The 23,196-nt window shown below is 52.8% G+C and overlaps 2 protein-coding genes across 2 annotated transcripts; one reads left to right on the top strand and one right to left on the bottom strand.

The window, feature by feature from the left end:
• The first annotated feature begins 1,190 nt into the window (after positions 1–1,190).
• On the top strand, positions 1,191–11,093 carry LOC133627769 (non-structural maintenance of chromosomes element 4 homolog A-like). The gene is made up of 10 exons (XM_062014799.1): positions 1,191–1,428; positions 2,277–2,357; positions 2,927–3,057; positions 3,788–3,924; positions 6,959–7,058; positions 8,449–8,539; positions 8,993–9,087; positions 9,750–9,798; positions 10,453–10,544; positions 11,010–11,093. Exons 1-10 carry the CDS (start codon positions 1,191–1,193, stop codon positions 11,091–11,093), a joined length of 1,098 nt encoding a protein of 365 aa, XP_061870783.1.
• Positions 11,094–16,821: 5,728 nt separating this feature from the next.
• On the bottom strand, positions 16,822–21,864 carry LOC133627768 (ubiquitin carboxyl-terminal hydrolase 42-like). Its single transcript, XM_062014798.1, has 11 exons — positions 21,678–21,864; positions 21,125–21,235; positions 20,942–21,044; positions 20,726–20,793; positions 20,503–20,573; positions 19,870–19,952; positions 19,509–19,620; positions 19,079–19,219; positions 18,761–18,861; positions 17,870–18,008; positions 16,822–16,998 (listed from the first exon to the last, which is right to left on the bottom strand). Exons 1-11 carry the CDS (start codon positions 21,862–21,864, stop codon positions 16,822–16,824), a joined length of 1,293 nt encoding a protein of 430 aa, XP_061870782.1.
• Positions 21,865–23,196: the final 1,332 nt, after the last annotated feature.

Raw genomic sequence — 23,196 nt, 5'->3', positions numbered from 1 at the left:
AAGGGGGAGGGAAGAGAGGCTCAGCCAGTCAGCTGATCCCAGCAGCCAGAGGCAGTCTTGGAGGGAGCTTCCCTGACTTGTTCTTGATGGTGTCTTCCCCCCACACCTCCCTTTAACCATTTTTATACCTTCTTTCACCTTCAGGGTGGAGATTGAGTGACTTGAGTCATAAATACCTTCATGCCAATTGGTGTAAAATCCTCTCACCTTGCATTTAAAGGTGCAGCTTACAAACAGTTCAGGGTGCAGACTCAAGGAGCGGTGGCACCTTGGAAGCGGTGGCCTTTGGGATGGAGGAGTGTTTTGGTATTAAAATGACATTACAATGAGAAGAGTTCGAAAGAAGGACAGCATTTTGTCAAGATCTGCCGGACCCTTGGCTCAGGGTACCAAAAGTGCTGCTGATCAGCTCTAGAGAACCATCTTGTTGCCATGTCTCATCACAGAGTCTGACCACAGAGCCTCCCCTCTGCTCCACACTCCGTGGCATGGGCAGGGAACTGCTGTGTTGTGGATTCCTCACATCCCAGCAGCAGCTGTATCCCCCCTGTGAGCCCTCTTGATTTTATACCTGTCCTTAATTGAACAACGCTGATTCTTAATATCAGTCTGAATACAAGTTTTCATTTCCAGGCCACCTGGGTAACTGTGCCGGAGTGGGGAAGGGACGGGTGTTCTATGTGTGTAGGTTTGAAGCCCTCTGATGCCTGGTCACAATTTGAGTGAAAATCCACCAGAATCCCACCAGCACCACGGCTCCTTCCACCAGCACCACGGCTCCTTCCACCCGCCCTCACGGCCCGGCCCGGCCTCTCCCTTCCCCTCTCCCGCCCTCACGGCCCGGCCCGGCCTCTCCTTTCCCCTCTCCCGCCCTCACGGCCCGGCCCGGCCCGGCCTCTCCTTTCCCTTCTCCCGCCCTCACGGCCCGGCCTCTCCTTTCCCTTCTCCCGCCCTCACGGCCCGGCCTCTCCCTTCCCCTCTCCCGCCCTCACGGCCCGGCCCGGCCCGGCCTCTCCTTTCCCTTCTCCCGCCCTCACGGCCCGGCCGCTCCTTTCCCCTCTCCCGCCCTCACGGCCCGGCCGCTCCTTTCCCCTCTCCCGCCCTCAGGGCCCGGCCCGGCCGCGCCGCTCGGCTCCCGTCACAGCAGCGACCTGCCGAGGCGGCCGAGGCGGAGGCGGCCGGTAGCGGCGATGTCGGAGGCGCATGGAAACGGCGATTTTCCCTCCTCGCCGACTCCAGGCTCGAGCTGCGGCGCGGTGCGAGGCCGGTTCTCGCTGCCGTCCCCTCGGGGCCGCGGCGCCGTGGCCGCCATCGAGGAGGAGGAAGAGGAGCCGGAGGCGCCGGGCGAGCAGCCCGCGGCCGCCGGCGATGAGCACGGGAGGGGGCTGATCCGGCGCTGGTACCGGGAGCTCATCTGCAGCCTGCAGCGTAAGCCCAGGGAGCGGCCGCCTGCGCTGCGACCGCCGGCCTGTGCCCAGCCCCGGGGCGCGGGCGGCTCTGCCCCGGCGGGGACGCCTCTTTGTCCCAGGGAAACGCGTCTGGGTGCGAGGCAGAAGGCCAGTGGCAGCCTGGGCTGGGTTAGCAGGGCTGTGGGCAGTAGGTCAGAGAGGTTCTGCTCCCCCTCTGCTCTGCCCTTGTGAGACCACATCTGGAATAGTGTGTCCAGTTCTGGGCCCCTCAGTTGCAGAAGGACAGGGAGCTGCTGGAGAGAGCTCAGTGCAGGGCCACAGAGAAGATGGAGTGGAGCATCTGCCTTGTGAGGAAAGGCTGAGGGAGCTGGGGCTCTGGAGCTTGGAGAAGAGACTGAGGGGTGACCTCATTCATGGTTACAAATGCATCAAGGGTGGGTGTGAGGAGGCTGGAGCCAGGCTGTGCTCAGGGATGGCCAATGACAAGGGGCAATGGGCACAAGCTGGAACAGAAGAGGTTCCAAAGCAACACAAAGAAAAACTTGTTCCCTGTTGAGGTGAGGGAGCACTGGCAGGGGCTGCCCAGATGGGCTTTGGAGTCTCCTTCTCTGGGGACATTCCAAACCCATCTGGATGAGTTCCCGTGTGCCCTGCTCTAGGTGGTGCTGCTCTGGCAGGGGGGCTGCACTGGATGAGCTTTCCAGGTCTCTTCCAGCCCTCAAGATTCTGTCATGCTGTGACTACATTCATCGTACAGCCCATGTGTACGATGGGCTGTGAACTGACCGTTTCTGATGAAGGTGTAAGTCTGGTTTTGTGATGCTTCTCTAAGTAATTTAGGATTTCCTTTGTGTCTCTTCCCTCCAGAAAATCGTGAGGATATGCTGGGTTCAAAAACCAACAGACTGATAGAATCTTTGGTAGAAGCCAATCAGCTGTTCACTGGAGGTAAAACAAATTCCGTGGTCCTTCGTGGAGGTGTTTGTTGGAGAGTTGTCCAAGTGAGAGGTGATGGTGCCCTATAAACACAACAGGGCAAGAGAATGAAGTTGAGGTCAAAGTACAACTTGAAATGAGTATGTTTAGTTGAAGAGAAATTGCTGGAAGGAGCTGATATGAGAAAAGAAAGATCCTTCCTTTAGCGTTTATTTGCACGTGGAAATACTCTTTGTTCTACCAAGTGAAGAGAAAGCAATAAATGCAGGTAGTATGTATAAAAGACATCAGCGTGGAGGGGTTCCTTTCACTTGGAGGCGTGGAAAACATGTCAATGAAACATGCATTTCACTAGAATAGATAATGTGCTCTTTTCCCATGCTTGCCTTTGTCAGGGGCATCCCCTCCTTTTCACTCTCTGCTTTTTAAACAAATGCAAATATTCTCAGGATGATGTAAGTCAGTGTTGGAGGTCCCTGCAGTGAGATGATTTACACAGCTCTACACCCGTCAGTCTGTGTGCTAAATGTTATTATTACAGTTTTGAGAGTTTCACATTATTAACACCTTTTCTGTAACAGTTTCCCACCCACGAGAGGCTGCCCTGGATGCCCAGTTTCTTGTCTTAGCATCACACCTGGGACAGGAGGCGGCCAGTGAGTTGCACTCTGACGGGACAGCTTTTGATTCAGCAGCATTTGCAGGAGACGTGGTAAGTTCCAGGCTCTGAATTTGGCAAAAGTTTTGCTAGAGATTTGCCTTCTTTGTAACAGAGTCATGGCCTCAGGTTGTCAAGCAGAACGTGATGGTTCTGATGAACTTTCTGGTTAGCGTTTGTTGATTGTCTTAAGATAAGCCTGGGCTGAAGAGTCACTTCAGAATAGCTTTGAAGCAGATGGTGTTTTCTTCCTCCCTGAAAATTTCCTCTGCGGTTTCAGCAGAGTAATAAAGAGCCCGAGTCTTTGGTCAGGGCCTGAGCTCTGCAATATAACCCCCCATCAAATGCAGTTATTTTATTGAAGATTTTTTCCCAGTTAGGGCTGGGCTGGTGGATGCAGAGTTGGGCCAAATAACTTGCTTGATGGTATTTGGGGAGCCAGGCTTCCTGGTGCACTCTGTGTGTGGTGCTTGGAAACTGGGAGGCATCTTAGTGTTACAGTGTCATGGAAGTGATGCTTTGCTGCTGCAGGCATCATTGAAATTCTGTTGCAATACAGGCCCTTTTCTTTCCCTCCTTTCTTTTCCATGGCTTGCTGGTGCTTGCTGAACACTTGCTGATGACTTTTCCATTCTCAGGGGTATCTTCAGGAAAGTCCAGGCTCTCATGCAGGGAAATGACACGTTACTCTCGCAGCACAACCCCACAGTGCAGAGCTTCGCCATTAACGGGGCTGCTGGTCTTCCTCAAAGTGAATTTTCACTGCAGCTTTTGTCTTTCGTAGCTAACCTTCATGGGAATAAATGATATAGAAGAAAGTCCTGAAGGCACTTCAGGTGGCTGTTTGCCTGGTAATGCCTGGCATAGACTGGGAGAAGAAGCAGAGAAACACTTCAGAAGAGCACCCACTTTTCACTATATGTAAGTTTATCTGGGGAAAGAGCATATACTGCAGTACAAGCTTCTGGCCTTAGCTGAGTCTTGTCTTTAACGCACTGGCTTGAGTAGAGTTTAATCTTGGGTCACAGAATGTCAACAAGAACATCTGTGTGGTCTCGTGGTACAGGGACCGCTCGCGGGACGGGATTCACGGGCCACGCATCAGACCGATGTGATCAGTGCAGACGCCGTTTGTTTTAGCATTCAGTCACATTCTGTATGTTGCTCTTTTCTGGATGCATGGTGCAATCTTTTGTGCTTGGATAGCTCAGTCTGTCACGCTCTGTTCACGTGCCTGACAGCATCACATGCCTCAGTATCTCTATAGTAGCAATTTCTACATTCCTTTGCTTCTTTCCCATCTTATCCCATTCCTGCTCTATGCTTACACAGTCTCTCTCACACAGCTTCCTTCACATCCGTATCATTGTAAACAACTCGTCCTTGACTATTCTGTAGGGCCTGTTGTCCACTGTCTGATACAGCAAAGGTCAGCCTGCACCTGAGGCCTGTGGTTCATTGCCTAACGCAGCTTATGGTCTCACGTAGCCAGAGTCTGGGTGGGCTGCATGTCCATTTTCCTTCCGGTCCATTGCTACATTATGGTACAGTGAACTCCTTATCTCCAAAATAGTTCATAATATTTTGATTTGGCTACAAAATAATATCACTTGTGTCTGGTGGAGATGGTAAGGTAGTGTTGATTTACCTGTTTGAGATCAAAGCAAGTGGAAGTGATCCTCTTACTTTCACATGCTGACTCTTCCCTCCTGTTTTTCTCCCTTTTCTCTGTACAAGCTGCAGCCACATCTATGAATAGAGGAACCTTTATTTTTTGCTTGGTCAGTCCATCAGGGTCTGTGTCTTTCACCTGACGATTGTGTCATGAACAGACCAACAGTTCTTGTACGCCTGTGTTAATGGGTTTTCTTTTAGCATCTTGGTTTCTGGCCTTGCTTTCAGAGAAGTCACCTGATTACTGGCAAGTGGCCTTATGTAGAGGCACAGCAGCACAGAATCTTAAGGGCTGGAAGGGACCTGGAAAGCTCATCCAGTGCAGCCCCCTGCCAGAGCAGCACCACCTAGAGCAGGGCACACAGGAACTCATCCATCTGGGTTGGAATATGCCCAGAGAAGGAGACTCCAAAGCCTATCTGGGCAGCCCCTGCCAGTGCTCCCTCACCTCAACAGGGAACAAATTCTTCCTTATGTTTCTTTGGAACCTCTTCTGTTCCAGCTTGTGCCTGTTGCCCCTTGTCCTGTCATTGGCCGTCACTGAGCACAGCCTGGCTCCAGCCTCCTCACACCCACCCTTTACATATTTGTAACATCAATGAGGTCACCCCTCAGTCTCTTCTCCAAGCTGCAGAGCCCCAGCTCCCTCAGCCTTTCATCACAAGGGAGATGCTCCACTCCAGCATCTCTGTGGCCCTGCACTGAGCTCTCTCCAGCAGCTCCCTGTCCTTCTGCAACTGAGGGGCCCAGAACTGGACACACTATTCCAGATGTGGTCTCACAAGGACAGAGCAGAGGGGGAGCAGAACCTCTCTGACCTACTGCCCACAGCCCTTCTAATCCAGCCCAGGATACCATTGGCCTTCTTGCCCACAAGAGCCCGTTGCTGGCTCATGCTCATCCTGCTGCCCACCAGCACCCCCAGGTCCCTTTCCCCTACACGACTCTCTAACAGTTCATTCCCCAGCCTGTGCTGCTAAATGGGGTGATTCTTTCCCAGATGCACCATCATCTCTCTTGATGCAGAGCCAGCCCATTTAGTAGGTGCATTTTCAGCTGCTCTCATGTGACCCTGTGTCACCTGGATTGTAGACAACACTCCAATTTCAATCTAGTTCAATTAAGTTCAATCAGCAGTAGAGCTGATAGAATATACTCAGTTGTCTATGCTTTTACACTTCTTCCATCCCACAAGAGGTATCACTGTAATGGCAGGAAAGGTGCTGAATGTGGTAATTGGCTCATGCAATGTGTGGTATTTAATACTGGATAGCTCTTTGGGGTATTTCAAACTGATGTTTGCACTTTCAGGCTGCGAGCTCTAAACCATAAGTAGATTTTGATGATATTAAGAGAAAACCACCTGCAAGAAAGACTTATTTTTCCTCATTAGTTGTGTTTTGACACCTTAGGTAATGCTGAGCTGCTTTGGATAAAGGATGTGTGAATATTGGCAGTTAACAAAGTGTAGTTCTCGCTTTAGGAAAAGAATTACTTACTTCTGACTTCATCTATTCTTGTCTGAGGCCTGAGGTGTATTTTTATCATGGTCAGCCTGTGACTTCTGACCCTGAGCATTCACAACTCAGCCAAGAGACGGCAAAATATGTACTGTAGAATTTTTGGGTATCTGCTGAGCTAACTTGAATTGAGTCTCAATTCATCCTCTGCCCTTTGGGCATCTAACTTGGTAGAGATGCCAGGCAGCCAAAGTTAGGCTCCCAAGTTCCTTCTATAGTCAATGGGGAGAGAGGTTTCCCTTCAGGAAAGTGCCTACATCGAGCACTTACGTTACACTTACGTTGTTTCATGAGAAACTTTGGACTTGTGAATGTGTGGAATGTTCCAGTGATGAACTGGATCCTCCAAAGTTGTAGCTCTAAAAAAACCCACAAAGCATCTCACTGCAAACCTGAGCTGAGAGAAACTGAACAACAGACAGAAAAGAGAGAAATAGTGTGTGGAGAGAGGTTTCAGGCAGAGATGGTGGAGGATATGAGCAACAGAGTCTTTCAGTTCTGAAGTAGCTTTAGGAGAAGGAAACTTTTCATCCACAGTTTGCAAAAGTTGGAATACTTACATCAAATGTTCTGCTTTGTCTGTTGATAGTTCTGGAATGGAGCTGCCATCAGATGTCTGTTGTTTACAGAAATCAGTGTGATGAGGCTTTAGTTTGAGCTGTGGCCATTCCTTTGCACTTTTGTCAGGAGATGAACTCTGGGGGACACAGATTTCTTAGCACACAATGTAACCTGTATTTCCATACACACATTTTGGTCAGGTTGGGAACTTTCAAGTCTGATCCTCCTGTACCAAGGCAATGGATTGAGAGGCAGAAAAAGGCTGGAGATGGAGAAGAAAAAAGAGCACGGCTTGCCCAGGTTTGCAAAGTGTTCCCTTCAGTAACAGTTTGTTCCAGCATAGTTCCTACAAGTGACTTTTAAATCCTTCTGTTTGGGGTTTGTAGTTATGAGCTGTTTAGTACTGAAGGATTCAGGCTTCATTATTAGGCTCCTGGATTTGTTCTGTGTGGAGCACAGTACTGAGATGTGTGGAAAGCAATACACGCTGATTTCAAGCTCAAAGATGGGATTTGGGGACTGATTTTGACTTTTTCCAGTTGAGATCAACTTATTTGCACTGGTGCTCGTTGCTTTGGAAGGAAACAGAAAAGACACTTCTCGACACTAGCCTGTTTTCAGCTTTTATTTCAGAAGTGCCTAGTGGGGTGTGGCATTGGCACAGAGATGGGGTTAGCCAAAGATGAGCTCACTACACTGCTGTTCTCCTGCTTTCTGCTCTCCTGTTCCTTCTGGCTTCCTCTGGCAGAAAGGCAAAACTCTGACAATACTCAGAGAGAAGCTTACATGTGAGACCGAAACAATAAAGCACACTGGTATGGGGAGCCTCTGGCTGATAATGCCAGTACATCGAGGCAAAGTGCTGAGTATGTTTTCAAATCACAGCCTGCTTCATAATAATGCCAGTGGGGATAGAAATTCCCCTGATGGAGCTGGTACTGGGAAGAAGAGGAGCTGGAAGGTTTGAGAGAGTTGCTTCCAGGATTGAGTCCCTGCTCTTTGTGGTTTGCTTAGGGAAACACTGGTGATGGGCCACATGTTAATTTGTGTTAGATGTGGAGAGGTGTGAGAGCTTCTGTAGCTTGCTTGTTGCAAGCTGGTCAAAGGGAAGGTGTTAGCTCACAGGGGGAGCAAACAAGTCACTGAAGGCTGTAATTGACAAGTGAATTTGGTGCTCAGCTGGTTGCAGTACTTGAAAGACCATTTCAAGAACCCTGCTTCACAGATAATGAACACAACTGTAAAGTAACAGTCCTTGTGTCCTTTATGTCAAGCTTCATGCCATGGTGTCTGTTAAATGTCAACTTAGGTGCCTTTTCTGTAAGAAAAAGGGCAAAGATCTGAGCAAATTGCTCTTCTGTGCTTATGCACAAGCTGCTTGGGGAAAATCACAGACAGTGTAGCACCAGGGTAACCCAATTCCACACAGCTCCTGCCAAGGCAGCGTAGAGCTGCCCAGAGGCTCAGAACATCCAAAGCTGTGGCCTTTTGGTTTGATGCTGTGCAGTGGGAATTAATTCCTGAAGCACTTCGTCAGTTGTCTCGAGTTTGCCCGTGTGTGTGTGTCAGTGTGTCAGTGACTGCACACGTGTGGCACAGAGAGTTCCTGTGTGTTCATCAAACGCCCTTTTCATCTCCTTATCTGCCCACAGCAGCTCTTTGAGGTGAAACTGTGTCTCTTTGTTTCCAGTTAAAGGAAACGGAGGTGGCTCCTGAGGAAGCCACAGAAAAAGCCGTAGAGAGGATCTTGGGGTTACTGCGAGCTTATTTTCACAGTGATGGTGAGTGTGATTCAGTGAAGCTTTCCAAACTTTCCTTTGGCCACGTTGTTAATCTTCTGCAGTTGGGGGTTGTTAAAATATGGGAACAAACATAGTTTGTGAGTAGAAACCTTCCTGTTGACAGATGTGTACTGACCGTGTGTTCTCGATGAACAGCGCTCAGTTGCTGTTTGATTGCAAAGCAAGTGCAAACCCTGCCCTCCCCCTCGTGCCAGAGCGTGTAATTTTTGGGGAGGCCGTCAGACAGTCACTGCATAATGTGCCTGTGGCAAAAGCAAATCCTGCTCTCTACAGGGCAGCTGGGAATTCAGCATTGGAGCTACACTGACATCAGCATCCCGTTAGCTTTTAAAAGGAGCACGGACTTCCTTAGGCTTTTGTTTCTCTGTGGTGACTCTGTGCAGACCCCTTGCTTGCTTGTTTTCTTTAACAAAGCCATGTTTTCATCCCTAGCCAATACACCCATTTCCTTCTTCGACTTTGTGATCGATCCAAACTCTTTTGCACGCACGGTGGAAAACCTGTTCCACGTGTCCTTCCTGATAAAGGTGAGACATAACACGTGCATGGGAGAGTTACTGAGGCTGTGGGAAAGGTGTCAGTGCAGTGGGGTATTTCCTTTTTGAGTCTGTAGATTTGCACTTTACTGAGTTTGTTGAAGAAATGGATTTGGGAAAAGAGGGAAACTTAGAAATGTACTGTGGCTAAACTCAGCTTTATAGCCACCAGTGATGTGATGATGAGGGGGTAAGTCATAGAATGGTAGAATCATAGAATGGTGGGGGTTGGACCTTTAGAGATCATCCAGTCCAACCCCCCTGCAGAAGCAGCTCCCACCTAGATCAGGTCACACAGGAACACGTCCAGGTGGGTCTTGAAGCCCTCCAAGGAAGGAGCCTCCACAACCCCTCTGGGCAGCCTGGGCCAGGGCTCCCTCACCCTCACAGGTATTTTAATGCACAACAATGACTTTCAATAAAATGAGTGTTCATAATGTCACAGTTAGCAGCTGCCTGTATCAGCTGGGTTATTGAGCAGTAAATACTGTATTTAAATACACTTTCTCACTTGGTTTGCCAGTTGAGATTCTTTGTCCATGTATGTACCTGTGTGTGATGATGTGATGTATTCATTTAGGTCATGGAATCTCGGTGCATATCCTGATTACAAAGCTCTGACTTATGAAACTTGAAACCTTACTGTCTTTTAGGATGGTTTTGCAAGAATAACACTGGATGAGGATAAATTGCCAATAATAGGTAAAACCTACCTTTAAAAGACTAGAACTGCTTTTGTTACCACAGTGAAAAGTTGCTGGGCCTTAGGTGTCCCCAAAGTTTTTGGTCTGCTTTGAGCTGCAAGATTTGGGGTTACGTAGTGAATGGCATTAAAAGTGTGACGAGGTTCCTGAGAGGAGCTGAAATTGAGTCTCTTTAAAGACCACAGTATGGAAAAAGGCAAAGGAATTCTCTTGAAAAGAAAGAGAATTGCTTTTCCTCTTCAGTGATAGTTCTGCTCATATGAACATTGTTCTGCTTTGCTGAGAAAAGACATTTTTGTGTGCAACAAGTCTCCTTTGTCTGTCTGAGTTGGGAAGTGCTGCAACTTCCCAAGAGCTGAAAAGGCAATGCCATTCTACAGAGAAGGTCTTCAGCTGTCATTCCCCCAGGATATGAATGGGATGAAGCCTTTGCTGGGGTTTCATAGAGGATTCAGGGTTTCTCAGGCCCTGCTGGGACTCTGTGAAACGTCAGTTCATACATTTTAAGGAGGTGAGACTGAAGTGTATGGTCCAGGCTACCGATGGAGACGAGCTCAGTGCAGCTGGGTAACTGATGTGCCTGTTGTGAAGCTGCTGTGCTTCTGGGGGAACTTGGAGTGTAAAGACTGTGAACATCCTGTCTTTGGAACAGAGCCTTGTGAAGAGGACGAGGGAAGGGAGGATGCCCGTAGGTCTCCGTCACGGAACCCGGCTGTCATATCTCTGAGCCATGAGGAGTGGAAGGTAGAGTAGACAACATGGGATAGTTTTTGTGTTGATGTTTTTCTCCACAGTGTAAGAATGCATCTGAGAGCAGTGCTGCTGTGGGCTGAGGATTGAGATAGCAATTAATCTTTAAAAGCCTGGTTTAAGGGCTTTTAAGGCATGCAGCGACTCGCCTTTATGGTGTGATGTGAGGACTGCAGAAATAGGGGGTCTGTTGCTTCCCTTAGATGGGATTCTTGCTTCTAGAGGGGAAATTCTCCTGACAGTTTCCTCACTGTTTGTACTAACTCTGGTAGAAAAAGTACTTTTGAAGCACACAGAGCCCTTCACCTTTGTACCTTCCTCAGAGTGTGCAGAGGAAACTTAGTCATTTGTAATAGTGCTTTAGTAAGAGGAACTTTCTCACTTACCTGATGGTAACTGCAATGAAACTGAAATAGTTCAGCTCTTGTAACTTACAAACTCTTTGTCTTCTCTAACCAGAAGGTCATTGAAGCATTTGAAATAACAGAGCCCATGATTACCCCTCCTTGTGCCAGAGATGAAGATGAAATGGAGACAGCTTAATTCCTCTCCCAGATTCTTGTGACAAAGCAAGCTAAATGACACCTGAGTCCCTCTCACAAGTGGAAAAGCTGCAGGGAAAGTACAAAGGCAGCAGAACTATCAGCAGGGAACATTTCCATGAGGAGATGAAGAGCAGAGAACACAAGGGAGCCCAGTCTCCCACATGGTAACTGACTGAAAGGCCTCACAACTTTACTTTTGCCTTTGGCAGTCAGTTGAGGGATAAAGTTGAGTTAGGTTTTGGAACTTTGTACTTAGATGCTGAGAAGAATCAGAGCTGAGTTTGTGTACTTTGGTTTGTTTTGTGTTTTAACTCTACTGAGAGTTAATAGATTGGTCAGCAGAAGGACTTGGGGAAGCGGGAAGGCAAGACAGCCAGAACCCCTCTCAACTCCTTTAAATGAAAGGATTGAATCCTTGTCTTGTGGTTGTTTGGTAAGTTTCCAGTGTTCATGTGTATTGTCTTATTGCCTTCTCCATTGTCTTTTTCCCCTGAGGAGCCTTAAAGAGAACAGTGTAAAGGAGGTTCCTTTCAGGAGAGATTTGCTGTGTCTCTGTTATCAGGTGAGATGCATTTCTGTTGGGACATCTCGACCCGTTCTCTAAGCTGTTGTGTTGGTGCCTGTCCCAGGGTTATTCCTGCACCCTTCATCCTGGGGGTGGCTCTTTCTATTGCAGCCTCGTGGGCTGAAAGACAGGTTAGCAGCATAAATAAAGTTGAGTAAAGAACCAGCCAGGCCACGTGTGTGAAAGCAAAGCAAGCAAAGCTGTTTCTCTGCAGCTGCCCTCAGCAGCGATGTCCGGCACGCACAACGGATGCTTGGGAAGACAAACACCAGTCACAAATGCCCCCCTTCCTCTGCGTGGCGTGAAGGACTCCAGCAGCTGCTGGATCTCCTTGCAGTGCTGGAGGAGCTGCTGCAGCTGCGTGCTGGTGTCCCTCTGCAGCCAGGATGCGCTGCCTGCGCCTGCTCCGTGCTCTCCATCATCGCCCTCAGCTCGTCCGGCTGCAGGAAGGGCCAGGAGGCCTCGGCTCAGAGAGGGGATGGACGTGGCCAACGAGCCCAGGTGCCCCGGAGGCTCACTCAGTGGCCCCATCCAGCCAGGGGCCGGGACCCTCCCAGGACCCCCCTGCCGAGCCAACAGGCCGCTGGAGCGCTGCCCCTCGCCTGCCCCTGCAGCTGCTCGGCCACTGTGGCCACCAGCGTGGCCTCGGCCAGCTCCTGCTGCCCCTTGGTGTCCTTCAGCTGTGCAGCTCACCTTCCCCTTCTGGCCCTGAGGGCGCTGCCCAGGCCCTGCCGGGAGGACACGCGGCCCCGTGGCTGGGCCAGGACGTTGGCAACCGCTCTCCTGGGCTAGAGGGAGGGCAGCGGCCGCTGCTGCCCAGGAAGGGGAGTGATGCAGCAGGGACCTGCCCTGGGGAGGGCTGCAGCTCCCCGCTCAGCCAGCCAGGGAAGCCCTGTCTGCCGCCTGTGCCGGGGCTCCCTGGCGGGAGCTGAGGGCGGCTCTTGCCCTGAGCGATGGCTTCCCAGCGGGGCTGCTGGGGCTGAGCACGGCCGCTGCGGCTCTGCTCTGCGGGATGAGGCTGCTCTCGGTGCCCGCCTCAGGGTACAGGGAGGGAGGGAGGGAGGGAAGGAGGAGCCGCAGGGGGCTCTGACCAGCCATGCTTCTCCTCCCTGCTTCCTGTCCTCAGAATCCCACCCAAACCCCACTATTCCCATCAAAACTCCATCAAAACTCCACTTTTTCCTCAAAACCACCAAAACCGAAGTTTGCTCTCTAACCTTGGGCAAAACTCCACCTTTTCCCCCCAAAACTCCACCTCTTTCCCTCAAAACACACCCAAAATCCCATTTTCTCATCCCCATTTCTAAGCCCCATCAAATCTCAACCTTTCCCCTGAAACCTCTAGAAAAGATATCGCTTTTCCCTCACAAGTTTACCAAAAAGCCACCCTTTTCCCTGAAACGGCACCAAAGCCTCGCTTTTGCCTTCAACATCCCACCACAACCCTACATGAGCCTAAAAACCCCACCAAAACCCCACCTTCCCCTCAAAACTCAGCCAACTCCCTACATTTCCCTCAACACTACATCAAAAAACTCACTTTCCCCTCAGAACTCCACCAAAACTTCACTATTTCCTTCAAAACTCCAACACTGCTCCACCTTGTCCTCAAAACTCCACCGACGCTGCGCTTTTCCTGCCAACGCTCCCCCAAACAGCCACGTTTCCTCAGAACTTCACCAACCCCCTGCTTTTCCCATCAAACTCCATCAAAAGCCTCACCTTTTCCCCCATACAAAAAACACGACCTTTTGCCCTCAAACTGCACCACAAACACCACTTTTGCCCTCGAAATCCTACCACAACCCCGCATTTGCCTCAGAACTCCAAGAACCCCACAGCTTTTGCTCTCACAACTCCACAGAACCCCCACTTTTGCCCTCAGAACTCCACTACAACTCTGCTTTTCCCCCTCACAGCTGCACCAAAACTCAGCTTAACCCTGCAAACTCCGTTAGAAAAGATCGCTTTTCCCCCAGAACTTCACTGAAAAGCCAACTTTTACCCTCAAACAGCGCTAAACCCCCACTGTCCTCTCAAAACACCACCAAGATCCAACTTTTCCCTGAAATCTCCAACAAACCCTGACTTTTACTGTAAAAACACCACCAAAACCCCACCTTCTCCCTCAAAACCCCAACCAAAACCCTCAGACCTTGATCAAATCCCATCTTTTCCCTCAAAACTTGCTCACACCTATGGGCTGCCACGTGCCCAGCCCAGGGCTGTCCCACAGGGGCTGCAGCAGGGCAGGGGCTGTTCCCTTTCCACCCCGACACAGAGCCAGTGCAGCCCCACAGCTCGGGGCTGCTGGACACTGCCTTCGTGGGTTCTCTGATGAGTGTAGCCCTGGGGATGCTCAGTGCTCCCAGTGCTCCCAGTGCTCAGCACACCCAGTGCTCCCAGTGCTCCCAGTTCTCCCAGGTGAGGGCCTGGAGACCCGTTTCCCCTCTGCGCCTGCCTCGGCCCATAACTCTGCCCCATGGCAGCAGCCGTGGCACCCGCATTGGGACCGTGGTGTCCCTCATATATGGGCATGAAGGGCACTGGAGAAGCTCATTGGCGGGCTGAGCTGTGTCAGAGGGGAGAGAGCTCCTGATCTCATCTCAAAAGGTGCTGCTGCTTGGATTGGCTCCTGCAGCTGCGTTGGCATCTCTCAGAGATCTCACCCTGCCATCAGCAGCAGCCCCACGAGGCTGCGGGAGCCGTGCCGGGGAGTGGGGAGCAGCAGGGCTGTGCCCGCGGGGCAGGAGGCTCAGGATGGGCACGGAGGGACTCCTGTGGCCTCGGGTGCTGTGGCTGCTCCTCGGGCTGCAGCTGTGCAGGGGTAAGTGCTGGCTCCCTTGTCCCACAGCCCAGGGCCAGTGGGCACCAGCGTGCTCATCGGGATACCTCTGGCGATTCGGCTTCCTCACGGGTGCCGCTGGGACGAGGGGCAGAAGGTGCTCAAGGGAGTCAGTGCTGTGCCTGTGTGGGTGGGAGAGGGAGGTGTGGGGCTGGGGCACGGGGCCATATGGGGGTTGCTGTGCTGGGGAGGAGAGAGGGGGCATGGGAAAGGGGGGTTGAATAGTGGGGATGTGCTGCAGGCTGTGGGGCTGTGAATGGTACAGCAGGTCTGCTGCTGGGCAGCCTCAGCCCTTTGCAGAGCTGGGGAGAAAAGGGAGAAAAGACTGTTGGGAGAGTGGAGGTGGAACATGAGGGACAGTGGGGGACCGTGTGATGACAACTGGGACTTGAAAGATGCTGCAGTGGTTTGCAAGCAGCTGGGATGTGGGTCTGCTGTTCGAGCTTTTTGGAATGCACATTTTGGTCCAGGATCTGGCCCCATTTGGTTGGTTGATGTTAAGTGTGTTGGCTCCGAGCCTGCCCTGTCCAACTGTACACACAGGGGATGGGGTGAGCACAACTGTGGTCACAGCTGGGATGCTGGAGTGAGTTGTTCAGGTAAGAGGCCAGAAAGGGACCTGGCTGTGCCCTCCAGGAGCAATGAGTGTGTGTGAGAGCAGGGTCCAGGCTGGCTGGTCACGTTGCCAAGCTGCAGCTGGTGTTGCTGGTTTCTCCAGTCCTGAGAAAGGACAATAGGAATCCAGTCCAGAGTCTAACCCCAAACCTGGACCCTGAGGTTGCTCAGCCCACTCTCAGTCAGTGCCTGGCCTGCCTCCTCCCTGCCCCATTGTGTCTCAGTTCCCATCTTCCTCCTCCCACTCAGCCAGGACCAGTCTGGCATTGCCACGGGCCAGGTCCCACCCTGCCAGAGGCACCCACAGCGTCTCATGCAGCCACCCACAGCCCCGGGGAATGGCAGGAGATGGCAAGGGACCTTATTGGCACCTTATTCCTCTGCCAGGGTGACCCCCTGAGCTGCAGCCCACAGAGCCACAGCCCCATGCAGTTGGGGTGACCTGTTGCTGCACCTTTCCTGCCTACCCCAGCCCCAGCTGCCCTGTGCCCCAGGACCTTTGCCAGCACTTGCATTGTCCTCAGTGCCCGTCCTTGCCCTGGGAGCTGCTGCAGCCCAGGGCTGCTCCTGGTGTGTTTGTGCCATCAGCACCCACTGGGAGCTGCTGGGAGGATGTGGGGCACTTTGTGACCTTGGAGATGAGGTGGGATGAGGGCAGGTAACTGCCAGCAGGCTCTGGGAACTCACAGGGGGCTTTGGCTGCTCCAGGGTTTGTCTGGCTGGTTGGAGGGGACGACGACTGCTCAGGAGCTGCTGCTGTGGTCTGCAGGGAGCTGCAGTGTGGGGCAGCCCTGAACGTCCAAGGGGCAGCTCGTGATGGAGCCAGCGCCGGTGCTGTGTGGGACAGAGAGCTGCAGTGTGCAGGGAATGAACCCTTCCTCCAGTTGTGCCCCAGGGGCCCCCCAGAGACCATCTCTGCACCCCCAGAGCTGCTACTTGGCTCAGCTGCACACGTAAGGACTCTCACTGGGGTGTAAAACACCAGGGATGTGCTGGGGACAGGGCAGCGGGGCAGGGACCGTTCTGGGCCTGAGGACAGAGGGGCTGATGTGGGGTCTGCAGCCCCACAATGATGCGGGAAGAGGTGGAGGAGGAGGATGGCAGCTCTCCTGCATTTGGCCTCTCCCCAGCTCCTGAAGGAGCCAGAGAACAAGTCCATCCCCTTCCATTCTTGGGCAGAGAGGAACCTCATGAGGTTCAACGAAGACAAGGGCAGGATCCTGCACCTGGGGAGGAACAACCCCATGCACCAGGACAGGCTGGGGGTGACCTGCTGGAGAGCAGCTCCAGGAGAGGCATCTGGGGGTGCTGGTTGATAATAAACTGACCATGAGCCAGCCACGTGCCCTCGTGGGCAAGAAGCCAATGGCAGCCTGAGTGGCACCAAGGAGAGTGTGGGCAGCAGCTCGAGGGAGAGTCTGTTCCCCCTCTACTCTGCCATATCTGCTGAGGTCTCATCTGGAGTCCTGTGTCCAGTTCTGGGCTCCCCAGCTCCAGAGGGACAGGGAACTGCTGGAGAGAGGCCAGTGCAGGGCCACCAAGATGATCAGGGCACTGGAGCATCTTTCACACGAGGAAAGGCTGCGGGACCTGGGGCTGTTTAGTCTGGAGAAGAAGAGACTGAGGGAGATCTTATTAACATTTATAAATATCTAAAGGGTGGGTGTCAGGAGGTTGGGACACCCCTCTTTTCACGTTAGATCACAGCCCCGCACTGCAGAGCTGCTCCTCCCTCACTGCCTCCGCTGAGGTTTCTTCTTGGCCGCCCTGGATGTGGGAATCCCCTTGGAGCTGATCCTGGAGGGCCCTGAAGCTGCTTTTTTCCTTGGGGCTTCGCCACAACGTGGAGGACTTGCTCTCCTCTTTCTCCTCGCTGGTCTGCGATAATCAGTGAACTCCACGAAACGGCTGCGGAGATCATGGCCCCGCGTCGCAGATCTGCTGCTCCCTCTCTGCCTCCGCTGAGTTTGCTTCTTGGCAGCCCTGGGTGTGGGAACCCCCTCGCACTGGACCTTGGAGGACCCTGGAGCTGTGTCATTGCTGGGAGCATGGTCAGGGATTTGACTCCTCTTTCTCCACCTTCCTGCTGAGTGCTCACAGTCCCCGGGCTCAACGCTCCGGCTGTGATCACCGCTGCCCCACTGTGGGGATCTGCTGCGGACCCTCTGCCTGGCGCTGCTGCTCTCACGGGGGCAGCAAGGGCTGTGTGTGCGCTTCTGTCTGTGTCTGCCTGCTGTCTGCTGACCAGACAGCTCAGCATCAACGTGTTGTCGGGGGCCTGAGCAGTGGCATTTCCTGCTCCTGCATGTCCGTGGCCAGGTGAGGTGCAGACGGCCTGCACGTGCCACTGGGGCAGCTGCCTGGCTTAGCTGGCTTCTGCTGGCTGTTGCAGAGGAGCTGCTGCCCTGTGCAGAGTGCACTGCCGTGTCCTGCAAAGAGAGCTGTGAAAAGGTCCTGTCCTTTGCTCCTGCAAGGACCAGAACAGTGGGGACTCTCCAGAAGCTGTGCGAGGGGACAGCTCAGGCCCTCCCAAAGCCTCTCCTGGAGGGATGCAGAGGCAGAAGGGTCAAAGGCCAACAAGCCATCCCATCTAGGCCAAAGCATCCCATCTAGGTGGGATGCTTTGAGAGGGAGAAGCGTTGTGGCTGGGAAGAAAGCTGCAGCGTGGGAGGGTGAAGAGTTGCAATGCAAGAGCCCAGAAAGAAACCCACCGTCCCTTTGGCTCCCTGAGCCACCTCGCCAGAGTTACCTCGGTGTGTGGAGGCAGACCCTGTGCTCCTGCAGAACCTGCCTGCTGGGTGCCAGACTGCCACAGCTTGAAGAAGGAAGGGACAGATGATGCTGTGATGGAGGAAGAAGCTCTTTCTGCAGTTTTCAAATCAGAGCTCCTGGGGAGAAGAAAAGACAACGGATCTTGCTTTAGGGCTGTTCTGGACTGTTGAGTCATTTCCTTGGAGCAGCTTCTGCGACAGAGTGAAGACTTAACCAAGACTACAAATGGCAATTGTGATTGGGGTCTTGCCACCAGTTCTGCCCCTGTCAGAGCACGTCCTCATCTTTCTGCCCCCCACAGCCTCCATTTCATAGACACATAGAATCACAGAAGGGTTTGGGTTGGAAAGGACCTAAAAGATCACGGTCCAACTCTCCTGCCACATGGTCTGGGCCACTTTCCTCTAGAAGAGGTTGATCAAAGCCCACTCCAACCTGGCCTTGAGCACCTCCAGTGAGGAGGCACCCACAACTTCTCGGAGCAACCTGTGCCAGTGTGTCAGCACCCTCAGAGAAACAATTTCTTCCTAACATCTGACATCAACCTTCCCTCCTTCCCCTTAAAATCATTACCCCTCCTCCTATCACTACCTTCCCCAAGAAAGAGTCTCTCCCTGTCCCTTTAAGGGCTACATTAGCCAGCTGCAGAGAGCAGACAAGTAGAGGCTGACAGCATGGCAGCAGCCCAAAGTCCAGTGAGGGATGAGAAGGACCGAGGTGGGAGAGTTCAGATTGCTCAGCACTGAATGCTGCAGGGAGTGAATTGTCTCCTAGAACAGAAAGAGAAACACTCGGGGGGATAAGAAACACAGCAAGGCTGGGGAAAGGAAACATATTCTGGACACATTCTTGTAAGACTTGCCATTACCTGACATAAAACAGCAAATAGGCTTGCTGCCTGTGAACTGTATTGATGCCACAAGGATTCACAGACTCATCATCCATCCTGTACCACTGCCCATTGCCGGCCTGTGAAGAAAGACGTTGCTGTCTGCAGAGGAGCTGCACGGTTTCTCCACAGAGACACCAGCAGACAGCTGTAGGAGCAAGAGGAGGACCAAACAAATCCAGCCCAGCTCCTAAGGAGTCCTCTTCCCCCCAGACCTGGGCTGCCAGGAGCCCTGCCCTGCCAGCTGCTCTTCGTGGCACACGTCTCTCCCCTGCTGGGAAGGCCGTTGCTCGGTACCTTTGTGTAGCAGAAATAGTGTCCCACGTCACACGTGGAACCGGCGTGCACCAGGACAGCGTATAAGGTGTAGCGGAGCGGCTCTGCAGGCGTCTCAGACATGTAGGGCCCAAGATCCAAGCGCTCAGGGTACCCCACAGCCTACAGAGAGACCAAGAGGGATCAGAAATGATCCTGAACTACTAGATGCAATAGCCCCCAGAACGTCGTGGTTTGGGTGTCAGAAGACTGCTCTGGGCCAAAGCCGCGCTCTCAGAGCAGAGGAGATGCTCATCTCCCCACGGCAACTCTGGTCTGCCCACGGCAACTCTCGTGTCCGCAGCAGGCAACGGGAAGAACCCAACGTCAGCAACGTGTGCAAGAGCATCCTGCTTTGGGGAACCTCCTGCTCCAGGGAGACAAGGTTATTGCCCTCCAGTGGTGTACATGCCTTGCAGATCTTCCTGCCAGTGAAGGCGTCAAAGCGTTTCAGGCACACTGTGAGAACCCTGGGTGCACGATGCACTGTGAGCCTCTTGGAGGCGGCAGCCAGCTTGTCACACCTTGGAAGCAAGCACAGAGACCAGGGCCAAAATGCACCCACTTCTCCCCCAGGAAGGCCAGGCAAGCTCTCATGGCTTACACAGCCTTGTGTCACTGTCAGCCTTAGCCAGTACCAGAAGGCCTCGTGACAAACAAGCTGCCTCTCACTCTTGTGCCAGAAACCTCCGTGACAAGGCGACTTCTGCTGGAGGCCATGCAGCACCTTCACGGCAAACCTGCTGTTAATATGGCATCAGGGATCATCTTACCTGCTACAGTGAAAGCAGTTTTCACCATCCAGGTGCTCTGGTTTCACAAAGTGCTTCAGAGCTGTGGTGACAGATGAGGCTGCCTGGAGGAATGAGAAAGGAGAGTCCTGGACTTGGAGCGACACCCTTGCCCAAACACTCACGAGAAGGTGACAAGGAGACCCGGGCAGCTGACACAAAGGAGACCCTTTGGGAGCCCACAGGCAGTGTCCAGAGGAGGCAGAGAGAGGGGATTGGGTGAACACTTCCCTCAGTCCCCAGGGACTGAGTTGGACAAGCTCAGTCAAGAGCTGGTCTCTGTGGCACCACACAGTTCAGCTGCTGATGGCGTGCAGGGGTCATCAATAATGAAAACAGTCCACCCCATCAGCCTGGGAGCCAAACGGAGTGTTGAGGGAGGGCAAAAAGAAGGATGAGAGTATGTCAAGGGTGTGGAGAGGAGAATTTGTGCTTTCCCAGCTAAAAGCCAGCACCTCCTGCCAGGGCCTCCCCAGGAGGACAAAGCTGTTCCTCTTCCCTCGCACCACCAAGCTCTCTGGTGTTCACAGCACACATTGTTGAGCCAACTGCATGGATTCCAGAAAGCAGCAGGGGCCTTGGGATACCCTGGAGTGCAATGATAAAACCTCTTACCTTTATATCCAGAGAGACATCCAGGAAGGCCTCGTAGGAATCAGAAACTGCATTGCAGCTCAAGCACGTGACTGGAAGGCGAGGGAAAAGGCTCAGCCATAGGGCAAGTCGAGCGAGGCTGCCAGTCCTTCCTACCCACTACGCCAGTCACACCAGCAGCTGTTCCTCACCAGCTGGCAGGACACAGACAATCCCAAGGAGAGTAATAGTCATGGGAAAGTACCTCTGGATCTCATCTGTCCTCCAAATATTTGATGGACGATGGTGGTCTCTTCAGAGGCGGCGTCCAAGCTGGAAAGAAACAGCAAGGGCAGAGAGTTACCAGCTCCGTGGGACCGGCTTTGTCTGAAAGCCCTGAGAGTAGGGTTTCCTTGACGAGAGCCCATCAAGGAGCCCAAAGGGGCTGGGAACGTGGGAAAGGTCGTTTGCTTGTGCTTACTGGCTGATTCCTCTCAGACAAACTTTCTGCATGGCATCGACAGCAGAGCGTAAGAACTCGTGGGCATCTTCCTGCCTGCCCCACTGGAATTGTTCTCCTATCACTAAGAAAGAAGTTAGTAGTTGTCTCCTCGAAGAAGGGAAGGAAACCTCTAAAAGCAGCTTCTGCTGTGAAAGGACTTACATGAAAGGACATTGATGAAAGCCAAAGGCTTCAGCACCTTGCCTGAGGAATGCAGGACCATGTCAGCATGGGCTTCCATTCTGCACATCATGCAGAAACCTCGCTGAAGACCTGAAGAGGGAGAGAAGAGGGAGGGCAGGAAGCTCCTCAAGTCAGCCAAATCTCCATAGCAATGGGAAATCCAGCTGAGACCTGGGAGCTGTAAGGAGTCTCCACTCCTCCCCAGGTGTCAACATCCCCAGGAGCCCTGGGCAGGTTAATGACTAGAAAACTTGAGAGAGATGCCAAACTGACACCAGTGTTCTGTGCAACCAGACAAGAGAGTGGAAGTGAGAGGAGCAAGGCCTGAGAGCCAGGGCTAGAAGGAGGTGCCTTTCTGAAGAGGAGCACACCTAGATGGGAAAAGAGGCTTCTAGGCTTGAGTGTTCCAAGCACAGCAACTGGTGACTTTGATACAACAGGGCTGCTTTTCTCCTCAATCAAATGCCAGGCTCTGGGAGCCCTTGAGAAGTGCCCAGGGGACTGCCAAGGAGATGTTCCTGCAAGTACTCACAGGACTGGCCGTGCTCCCGAGACAGCAGGTAGTTGGCCAGAGGCGGGGTGTGCGTCAGGCACTGCAGCACGGAGTTGAGGAAGCACGTGTTGCCCATGTTGTAGAGTCCTGCTCCGATGCTCTGTCCTGGCTGCAAGTTCATGCAAAGCTTCTCCGGGGGAAAGAGGCTCCATTCTGGTGGAGCCATTCCCTCGGCAATGACTGCACAGAGATGGAATTTGTCAGAGGATGTGACCATCCTGTGACATCTTTGACAAGTCGAGTTCTGGGACTTGGGACACCCAGCTCTAACCTCCAAGCCAGAACCCTTGGGGACACCTCACACTGCCGTGGGCATTTACTGGGGAAGAAAGCGTTCTGGAAGAGAGTCTGTTCCCCTGCTGACGTTGCTGACAGTCACACCTCCCTTTCCCAGCTTGTCTGCAGCAGTGACTGACTGTCAGCCTCTCCTTGAACAGCTGCCTCTGCCCTGCCCCTTCTCTGTCTCCCTTCCTACAACCTCAGTCAGGGTGGGCTTCCTGCACCTCTTGGCTGAGCCCAAAGCCTCAGATGATGCCGCAGCCCCACTTCTGACCTGTTCTACTCTGTGGTAAAGAAAGAAGGTTTAGCAAATAGGAGCTCCACCCTGGTCAGCCCAGAGAAATCTCAGCCTCGACATCAGGAGGTATAGACCAGCCTCTGCTCTCACCCCCTGTCTGCCTGCTCTACAGTCTGTCCTGAAAGGCAAATCATAGTTACCTTTGGAGGAGGATGGTAGTTGAGAAGTGAGCAGGAAAAGACAAACAGCGTGAAAAAGCTGGAAAGCGAGTAGGGAGGGAAGGAGCCGAGTTGTCCCGAGGGCAGCTCAGCCCAAATGGCTTTTGCTGTGCTGCTGCTGTGCAGGTCAAGCCCTGGCCAGGTGATGTCACAAACACTGGGTGGGTCACGGCCTCACAGAATCGCTTTGGCTGGCAGAGACCTCTGAGCTCATGGGGTGCAGCCTCTGTCCCAGCCCCATCACCCACCAGCCCATTGCCCTCCGTGCAACACCCACCCGGCTCTGAAACCCCTCCAGGGACGGTGACTCCAGCAGCTCCCTGGGCAGCTGATCCAAGGCCTGACAGCCCTGGCAGCAAAGAAATTCCTCCTCACATCCAGTCTGAACCTCCCTGGCACAAAAGAGGCTGTTTCCTCTTGTTCTATTGCTTGTCATTAGGGAGAAGAGACCAACCCCCACCTGGCTACAGGTTCCTTTCAGATACATGTAGAGACTGGGAGGTCTCCCCTGAGCCTTCTTTTCTCCAGGCTAAACAGCCTCAGACCCCTCAGCCCTTCCTCATCTGAGACGTGCTCCAAATCCTTTCCTGGCTTGGTAGCTGCTTCTGGATCCTCTCCAGCACCTCCATGTCCTTCTTGTAGAGAGAGGCCCAGAACTGGACAGAGGGTTCAAGGTGTGGCCTCACCAGCACCGAGTACAGGGTGACTGGCAGCACAGCCTCTGGGCAATCAGCCAGTGCTCCCAGCTTGGTGCCAGCAGGGA

The sequence above is a fragment of the Colius striatus genome, chromosome 25, assembly GCF_028858725.1.
Source record: "Colius striatus isolate bColStr4 chromosome 25, bColStr4.1.hap1, whole genome shotgun sequence".
Lineage (NCBI taxonomy): Eukaryota > Metazoa > Chordata > Aves > Coliiformes > Coliidae > Colius > Colius striatus.
The sequence above is the reverse complement of the archived record's forward strand: the minus strand, read 5'-3'. Positions and strand labels throughout refer to the sequence as shown.